The 10,110-nt window shown below is 44.7% G+C and overlaps 1 protein-coding gene across 1 annotated transcript; it reads left to right on the forward strand.

The window, feature by feature from the left end:
• Positions 1 to 3,105: 3,105 nt before the first annotated feature.
• tmem100a (transmembrane protein 100a) lies at positions 3,106 to 5,665 on the forward strand. Its single transcript, XM_080209165.1, has 2 exons — positions 3,106 to 3,273; positions 3,709 to 5,665. The coding sequence occupies exon 2, from the start codon at positions 3,802 to 3,804 to the stop codon at positions 4,195 to 4,197; it is 396 nt and encodes a 131-aa protein (XP_080065291.1). The 5' UTR covers positions 3,106 to 3,273; positions 3,709 to 3,801; the 3' UTR covers positions 4,198 to 5,665.
• Positions 5,666 to 10,110: the final 4,445 nt, after the last annotated feature.

The raw sequence follows: 10,110 nt of genomic DNA on the forward strand, positions 1-10,110 counted from the left end.
CAGTCACACACTCAGTCTCACTCAGTCACACACAGTTACATACTCAGTTTCACACAGTCACACCACACTCACTCACACACAGTCACACACTCTGTTTCACAGTCACACACTCAGTCTCACACAGTCACACACTCAATCTCACACTTTGTCTCACTCAGTCTCACCCAGCCACACTCAGTCTCACTCAGTCACACACAGTCACACAATCAGCCACACACTCAGTCTCACTCAGTCACACACTCAGTCACGCAGTCTCACAGTCATATGTTCAATCTCACACTCTGTCTCACTCAGTCTCACACAATCACACACACAGTCACATACTTAGTCACACATAGTCACACACTCGGTGACGCACACAGTCTCACACTCACTCTCACACTCAGTCTCACACAGTCTCACACACACTCACACAGTCAGTCTCACAGTCACACACTCAGTCTCACACAGTCACACACAGTCGCACATTCAGTCACACACAATCACACATTCAGTCACATACAATCACACACACAGTCTCACACAGTCTCAGACTCAGTCTCACACTCAGTGTCATAGAATCATAGAAACCCTACAGCACAGAAAGAGGCCATTCGGCCCATCGAGTCTGCACCGACCACAATCCCACCCAGGCCTTACCCCCATATCCCTACATATTTACCCACTAATCCCTCTAACCTATGCATCTCAGGACACTAAGGGCAATTTTATCATGGCCAATCAACCTAAGCTGCACATCTTTGGACATCTTTGGTCTCACTCAGTCACACACACTGTCACACACTCAGTCACACACACACAGTCAACATTCAGTCATACTCAGACTCACTCAGCCAAACTCAGCTTTACTCAGTCACACATTCAGTCACACACTCAGTCTCACACTCAGTCACACACACATTCACACACTCAGTCTCACTCACTTCATTCAGTCACACACAAAATCACACACACAGTCTCAGTCATACATTTAGTCTCACTCAGTCTCACACACACACAGTCAGTCTCACACTCAGTCTCACACAGTCACAAACACAGTCTCACACAGTCACACACTCCGTCTCACACTCAGTCTCATTCAGACACACAATCACACACAGTCTCACATAGTGACACACTCATCTCAAACACAGTCACATACACAGTCACACACTCAATCTCACTCAGTCTTACATTCAGTCACACACACGGTCACACACACAGTCTCATACAGTCACACACTCAGTCTCTCTCAGTCTCATTCAGTCACACACAGTGTCACACACTTAGTCACATGCTCAGTCACACATTTCTCACACAGTCACACACTCAGTCACACATAGTCACATACTCAGTCTCACACTCAGTCTCACTCAGCCACATTCTGTCTCACTCTCTGTCTCACACTCAGTCTCACTCAGTCTCACTCAGTCACATACTCAGTCTCACACTCAGTCACACACACAGTCACACACACAGTCTCACACAGAGACACACTCAGTCTTACTTAGTCTCATTCAGTCACACACATAATCACACACTCAGTCACACAGTCACACATATCTCACACAGTCACACACTCAGTCACACAGTCACTCATTCAGTCTCACTCAGTTTCACTCAGTCACATCCTCAGTCACACACTCAATCTCGCACTCAGGCTCACACAGTCACACTCTTAGACTCACACAGTCTCACACAGTCTCACACTCACATGCACACACACTCACACACATAGTCTCACATTCAGTCTCACTCAGTCTCACTCAGTCTCAGTCAGTCACACACAGTCTCACACTCAGTCACACATTCAGTCTCACAGTTACACACTCAGTTTCACACAGTTATACACAGTCACACACTCAGTCTCACACAGTCACATACAATCACACACAGTCTCAGTCACACACTCTGTGTCACTCAGTCTCACACAATCACACACAGTCATACACTCAGTCTCACACAATCACACACTTAGACCGGAATTTTACTGGCACACTCTTCCCGATTCTGGGGGTGGGCGAAGCTGCAGCACAGCATCCTCCATTGGCCTCGAGTGGGATCATGCCAACCTCAGGTAGATGTGCCAGTAAAATTCTGCCCTTAGTCTCACACAATCACACACAGTCACACACACAGTTACAGACTCAGTTTTGGAGTTCTTACAGTTGAAACAGAAGAGCGTGCAACAGATTTCAGGTTGATAATACAAGTCTGAATATTGAAACTTCAGAGGGGCAAACAGAGAGGAAGTTAGACATGTAAAGAGAGGCATAAGAAACTGGCAGCAAACAAGGACAGGTCAGGCAGCATCTGAGGAGACATCGAATTCATCCTTCAGGCAGATAACATTTTGTCAGAATTGGAGAAACCTCAGAATGTAACAGGGACAGAGAAAGGGCAGAGAGTGGAGAAGAAACAATAGAGAAGCTGTGAGATTGGCTGCAATATGGAAAGATTAAATGAGAAAAGGCACCAAAAGTGGTGCAAGGTAATAGGAGAGGGTGGTACTTGCAGCCAAAGGTCCACAGCTCCACAGAGGTGTAAATGCGAAATTTAATGATAAATATGTTTGTGTGTGTGAGAGAGAGATGTGTGGTCTGGCAGTGATTCTATAGAGCAGGCTGATGTGACCCCTCCTAATACCACTCTTTCACACACACACACATTCCTTTTTCCCTCTATTTACACAGCAATTTCATGGAAAGAAAACAGAAGAAAAAAATGTTTGAAGACAACCCTTTAACAGGCAGCACAAGACCTAATTCACCCTCGAGCCTTACAGCTGGAGGTGGGGGAATATCTGTTTGCAGAGACCCGCAGTAATTTGTCATGAATAGTCTGATATATTACAATCTATTCAGATAGTTCACATATACTCGCTGAGATGTTGCTCTTTGATGTGGCTGGGATGTTTTTGTTTAATATTTTAATTAAGTAACAATAACAGCTAGATAAGAACAGGCTGGTGTGTGCCAAGACTGAACGCCAGGGACTGAGGTCAGTGCATGCCGAGAGAGAGGGAGAATCCGATCTGTAGGCAGTCTCCTTCGGGAAGCATCGCTCCCACTGTCACTGAGCTGGGATCATGTACAGGAGGAGCTGAGACTCAGCGCACCGGGACCACGGAACACAGCCGGGTTTCCAGGACAGTCTGGCTTCTGCTTTCCCCCGTTCCTCATCCCGACAGCAGTCTCCTTACTGCTGGACCCTGAGTCCGGAGCCCAGTGTCAGAGAGCGGCTGAGTGTGAGCAGCTGGAGGACTGGGAGCAGCGCCTGCGAACAGCCCTGAAGGTGGGTGAGTGAATGGGCACTCTGGATGTCCCATTCCGAGCACAGGACTGTCACCGCAGGTGTCCTGCAATAATGACTTTCCAAAGCAATGGGAGATTTCCCGAACGGGAATATTTTGCAAAGCTCAGGGCAAAGAGCAGGAAAATGAAACTAACTGGATAACGCTTTCAAATAGGCGGCTAGTACAGACACAATGGGCCGAATAATCAGTCTTCTGCCTCGGGTTTGAAAAGACATTAGTTTAATTGTGAATAGCCTTCATGCAAAAATTGCAGCTGAAGTTATGGCTTTTTAATGTTAATATAAATGTAGAAATTGAGAATTCTTAATGTGATTATTAATATGCGCTATTCTTAGTGATTTTTTTATATATTAGGTATTGTCCCAGGTATCAGAGTGCTTGCTTAATCCAGGAGTTGGTATTTCCTCTCTCAGATCCCAGGATGTGCTGACTGGATGTTATGAAGAAGGAGTGACAGGATAGAAACATATCTGGGAAATAAAGAGCACAGTGCTGGAAAGTGCAGGATGATAGAGGAACCAGTGAAGGAGATCCCAACACTCCCGATTCTTCCCATTATCCCAGAAAAGGACTCTGACTGCCCAGCTCCATCAGTTGCTCAGCTCCTGACCAGCCAGGGCCAGCTGACAGCAGCTACTGGTGGGGCAGAGCTCTCTTGCTCTCGTTGTACTGTACCCTTTGGCCTGGTCATCCTGATTGCTGGCACAGTGGTCACCGCTGTCGCCTACAGCTTCAACTCACACGGCTCAATTATCTCAATCTTCGGGCTGGTCCTGCTGACTTCGGGTCTTCTCCTGGTCATCTCCAGTGCCCTGTGCTGGAAAGTGAAGAAGTGTCGAAAGGGAGCCAAGCGGAGAGAGAGCCAGACTGCACTGATGGCTAACAGAGGACTGGTGGTCTAAGAAACACTTTATATCCAGACAAGGAGACCAAGTACTTCATCTGGGACCTAGAAAGCCAGTGCATCAACTCATAGAGATTTGCAAGGATGATACTGGGTGGATTATCCTGCAACTTTGATGGGACTGGTTTACAATATCATTTCAAACCATTAACAATTCATCTACTCATCACCTTAATTAACACAAGACAAAATTTCTATGATCTTTTTATTTGGAGCCATTCATTTGACCTGCTGAAGACAACTTGTCAAAGGAGTGATATGGAGATACTCTCTGAACTGATGGCTGAGCAGCACAAGTAACTCTTTGGATCTAACTGTGTGAGTTGCAGTATGCCAAAGACAGCAGCTAGTTCCAAATCGAAGACTGCACTAACTGTGGTATTAAAAATCATTTTCGTACTAATTTATTGAAACCCCTATTGTTGGCTGGGAGTCAGATCCTGTCATACAGTTATCTGGGTTGCTCCTTGTGGAGAAATGTTTAAAGAAGGAAATGTTCTTCTACCTCTCAGTTTGCACAGTCTGCTGTCTCTCCAGCTCTTCCATCTGTGCTCATTCGTTCTTCCCTGAATCTTTTGTTCCCTGAATCTTTTCTGTACCTCGAAAATCTTCAAAAAGATTCTGTCTTCCCAGCCTTGCTGCTGTTCTATATGCCTGGCCAATGTCCTTCACATTCTAAAAGCTTTGTGTTCTATCCCTCAACAATTGGGTCTGTCCATGACCTGCATTGACTAAATGAGCCTGTGTTGGTTATGTCTTTATAACAACTTAATTTAATGAAATATAGTCTATACTTGGAATGAGGAAATATGTAATGGATTGGTAATATCACACTCTGCCTTGCTATCTAATCTGAAACATACTGGGCTTTGAAGAACTCTCACTTTCTGCAGCTTATTTTAATATTCAGTGCAAAGATAGCATTGAGGATGGTGTTTATGACAGTGCGGGAAAATCAGGGTGGGGGAGATTCAATATAAATAATTAATTTTAAAGTTACCAAGAAATTACTAGGAGTGGAGGCTTCTAACTTGTCAATTTAACTAAGTTTCTGTTCTCCACCTCCCCTTCCTTGCTCATCCCAACCCATCTTCTTTCCCCACTATCCCTTCTCACCCTCCCCACTTCCTTTCTACACTTCCTCTCTCCTTCCCATCTCCTCCCCCCTCACCACCTCTTCACCCCCTTACTTCCCCTCCCCACTTCTCCTCTCCCCTTCCCCATTCCTCTCTCTTTGCTACCTCCTCTCCCCAACTTCTTTTCAGCCTCCCTGTCCTCTCCTCCCCACTTCTCCTTTCCGAAGTTCTCATTGCCAGCTACTTTGGGTTGAATTTGGTCAACTTTAGATGGCATGTGCAAACTAGAATATTAATCAATGTCTTTCTGGTTTTCACACTGTGTCTCTCTGGCACTTTTTATTTGTCTATGGCTTCCATTTGAACGGTACATGATATCATCAAATAAAACTCCTGGTTCACTGCCATCAGTACTGGCCTCGGACTTAATTTCTTGGATAAATAATTCTGAATTTTTTTATATAAAAGTAAAAGGAATCAACCTCGCAAAAGCAAAACATGAATAATACAAGACATGTGAGATAGAAAATTCAGGGGTGTGCTAAACAGCTGCAGGAGAATAAAACGCAATTAGAAGAGAAAATAGGGCAAATAGACAAGAGTTCAGATATAAAGAAGGAGCAGAACTGATTGTGAAGTATACATGTTTCATTCAGGCAGATACAATTAGTAAAGTCCAGGAAAGGGAAGATACAGAATAAATAGTGTAATGTAGAGGACAGCACAAGACAGATACAGGAATATAAAGGGCAGATATACAGGAATATGACATCATTACAGACTGATACCAGCACATACATCAAATACAGAGAAGATACAGAATTATAAAGGGATTACAAAGAACAAAGAAAATTCCAGCACAGGAACAGGCCCTTCAGCTCTGCAAACCTGCACTGACCATGCTGCCCAATTGAACTAAAACCCCTACCTTTCCGGGGACCATATCCCTCTATTCCCATCCTATTCATGTACTTGTCAAGATGCCCCTTAAAACTCACTACCATATCCACTTCCACTACCTCCAGCAGCTATGAGTTCCAGGTACCCACTGCTCTCTGTGTAAAAAATCTGCCTCGTACATCTCCTTTGAACCTTGTCCCTCACACCTTAAACCTGTGCCCCCTAGTAATTGACTCTTCCATCCTGGGAAAAAGCTTCTGACTATCCACTCTGTCCATGCCTCTCATAATCTTGTAGACTTCTATCAGGTCTCCCCTCAACCTCCGTCATTCCAGTGAGAACAGACCAAGTTTCTCCAACCTCTCCTCATAGCTAATGCCCTCCATGCCAGGCAACATTCTGGTAAATTTTTTCTGTACCCTCTCCAAAGCCTCCACATCCTTCTGGTAGTGTGGCAACCAGAATTGAACACTATATTCCAAGTGCAGCCTAACTAACATTCTATAAAGCTGCAACATGACTTGCCAATTTTTAAATTCGATACCCCAGCCAATGAAGACAAACATGCCGTATGCCGTCTTGACTACCTTCTCACCTGCATTGCCACTTTCAGTGACCTGTGTACCTGTACACCCAGATCCCTTTGCCTATCAATACTCTTAAGGGTTCTGCCATTTACTGTATATTTCCTATCTGTATTAGACCTTCCAAAATGCATTACCTCACATTTATCTGGATTAAATTCCATCTGCCATCTCTTTGCCCAAGTCTCCAACTGATCTATATCCTGCTGTATCCTCTGATGGTTCTCATTGCTATCCACAAATCCACCAACCTCTGTGTCATCCGCAAGCTTACTAATCAAACCAGTTACATTTTCCCTCAAATCATTTACATATATTACAAACAGCAAAGATCCCAGCACTGATCCCTGAGGAATGCCATTTGTCACAGTCCTCCATTCAGAAACGCACCCTTCCACTGCTACCCTCTGTCTTCTTTGACTGAGCCAGTTTTGTATCCACCTTGCCAGCTCACCTCTGATCCCATGCGACTTCACCTTCTGCACAAGTTTGCCATGAGGGACCTTGTCAAAGATCTTACTGAAGTCCATGTAGACAACATCCACTGCCCTACCCTCATTAATCATCTTTGTCACTTCCTTGAAGAACTCGATCAAGTTTGTGAGACACGGCCTCCCCTTCACAAAATCATGTTGCCTCTCACTAATACATCCACTTATTTCCAAATGGGAATAAATCCTGTCTCCAAGAATTCTCTCCAATAATTTCCCTACCACTGATATAGGGCTCACAGGCGTGTAATTACCTGGATTATCCTTGCTACCCTTCTTAAACAAAGGAACAACATTGGCTATTCTCCAATCCTCTGGAACCTCCCCTGTAGCCAGTGAGGATACAAAGATTTCTCTCAAGGCTCCAGCAATTTCCTCCCTTGCCTCTCTCAGTATTCTGGGGTATATCCCATCAGGCCCTGGGGACTTGTCTACCTTAATGTTTCTCAAGAACCTCAAAATCACCTCCTTTTTGATCTCAACATGGCTCAAACTATCTACACATCCTTTCCCAGACTCATCATCCACCAAGTCCTTCTCTGTGGTGAATACTAACGCAAAGTACTCATGTAATACCTCGCCCATTTCCTCTGGCTCCACGCATAGATTCCCTCCCTTGTCCTTGAGTGGGCCAACCCTCTCCCTGGCTACCCTCTTGCTCTTTACATATGTATAAAAAGCCTTGGGATTTTCCTTAATCCTGCTGGCCAATGATTTTTCGTGACCCCTTTTAGTCCTCCTTAATCCTTGCTTAAGTTTCTTTCTACTTTCCTTGTATTCCACACTTGCTTCATGTGTTCCCAGCCTCCTTGCTTTGACAAATGCTTCCTTCTCTTTGACTATCGTGACACTGGCTCACAATATCTCTCATTATCCAAGGTTCCCAAAACTTGCCAAACTTATCCTTCAACCTTACAGGAATGTGTTGGTCCTGAATCCCTATCAACTTACACTTGAAAACCTCCCACATGCCAGATGTTGATTTGCCCTCAAACATCTGTCCCAATCTACATTCTTCAGTTCCTGCCTAATATTGTTGTAATTAGCCTTCCCCCAATTTAGCATTTGAGGGCTACACTTATCTTTATCCATCAGTATTTTAAAGCTTATTGAATTGTGGTCAGTAATTGTGGTCAGTACAAGTTCCCTCCGCTCCCCTTGCTCCACCTCCAAACTCCCTCCTCCGCATCCTCATCTCCAAACCCCCCCCACTCCCCTCACTCCAGCTCCAAACTCCCTCCACTCCCCTCACTACACATCCAAACTCCCTACTCTCCCCTCTCTCCACCTCCAAACTCCCCTCCCCTGTCGCCATCTCTAAACTCCCTCCTCTCCCCTCTTTTCACCTCAAAACTGCCTCCTCTCTTCTCTCTCTACTTCCAAACACCCTCCTCTTGCCTCTCTCTACCTCCCCACTCCTTCCTCTCCCCTCTCTCCCTCCAAACTCTCTCCTTCCCTATCGCCACCTCCAAAGTCTCACCTCTTCCCTCTCTCTACCTCCAAACTCCCTCTTCTCCTCACCTCTCCCCATACTTCCTCCTGTCCTCTCCCTCTTCCTCCAAATGCATTTATTTCCTCTCTTTCTAGCTAACAACCCCCAGTCCACTAACTTCCTTCTTACTTTGCAAAGCTCTTTAAAATATTATTTTTGATTGTGCCTTCATAAGGAAAGATACATGCAGTTTCTGTCTGGAAAATAGCATCAATCTGCAGCATGTTGGATCATTCCTTGTGAACTTTCGGAATGGTTTAATTTCAGACAACTTATGCTGTGATGGAGACAGGATGACACTTAACCGTGTTGGGCAGCTCCAGACACTCAATATGTCACAGGTGCACTGGGGTACAGACTCCCAAACACCCACTGGATCAGTGCTGCAGTTTAGAGATGAGATAGACAGAGTTTTCCCACAATTGTAAAGAGGAGAGGTGAGGCTTTGCTGATATGGTCATTTATATCAGAAACCCAACATTGTCATCCATCCATACATCAAGTCTGACGTCAAGCGCAAATTAAACTTTCATCCTTTGAGTTGCAATAGTTTATGTTGTGGTGTCTTGGAATATTATTGCCTGACTGTGCAGTTTGTTGCTGCTGTAAGACCACACTGTCAGTGAACCTCTCATCTTTGTTCACATTCTGTCCAATCGCCAATTGATTGTGATTGCACTGCGTACTTGCCAGGAATGAAAGGATTAGGCTGCTAATCTCTGTCTGTAATGAGAATAACTGCCTATTGCCCAAACAATCATAGAATCATTGAAACCCTGTGGTGCAGAAAGAGGCCATTTGGCCCATCAAATCTGCACCAACCACAATCCCACCCAGGCCCTACCCCATATCCCTACATATTTTACCCATTAATCCTTATAATTTACGCATCTCAAGACACTAAGGGGCAATTTTAGCATGGCCAATCAACCTAACCCGCACATCTTTGGACTATGAGAGGAAACCGGAGCACCCGGAGGAAACCCACGTAGACATGAGGAGAATGTGCAAACTCCACACAGGCTGTGACCCAAGCTGGGAATCGAACACAGGCTCCTGGAGCTGTGAAGCAGCAATGCTAACCACTGTGCTACCGTGCCACCCATAATCAATACTGCATTGCCAGAAGATCATGTCTGATTTTAAAGGACATTAATTTCAGGAAAGATCAAAGTTAAACTTATTCTGTTCAATCCATCATTGGGTTCCTATTGTGATACCATTGAATAGATTTCAGAAGGACACAATTAAATTAACAACATGAACCAATCAGAATGGAATGTTTTGGTTGAAGAGCTCAGAATTATTCAGTGGAATTTGCAGGTTTATTTAAAATTAACCAACATCCTTGTTACAACAGCAGGAAGA

Source organism: Carcharhinus amblyrhynchos, chromosome 21, assembly GCF_965287045.1.
Source record: "Carcharhinus amblyrhynchos chromosome 21, sCarAmb.v2.hapA, whole genome shotgun sequence".
Taxonomy (NCBI): domain Eukaryota; kingdom Metazoa; phylum Chordata; class Chondrichthyes; order Carcharhiniformes; family Carcharhinidae; genus Carcharhinus; species Carcharhinus amblyrhynchos.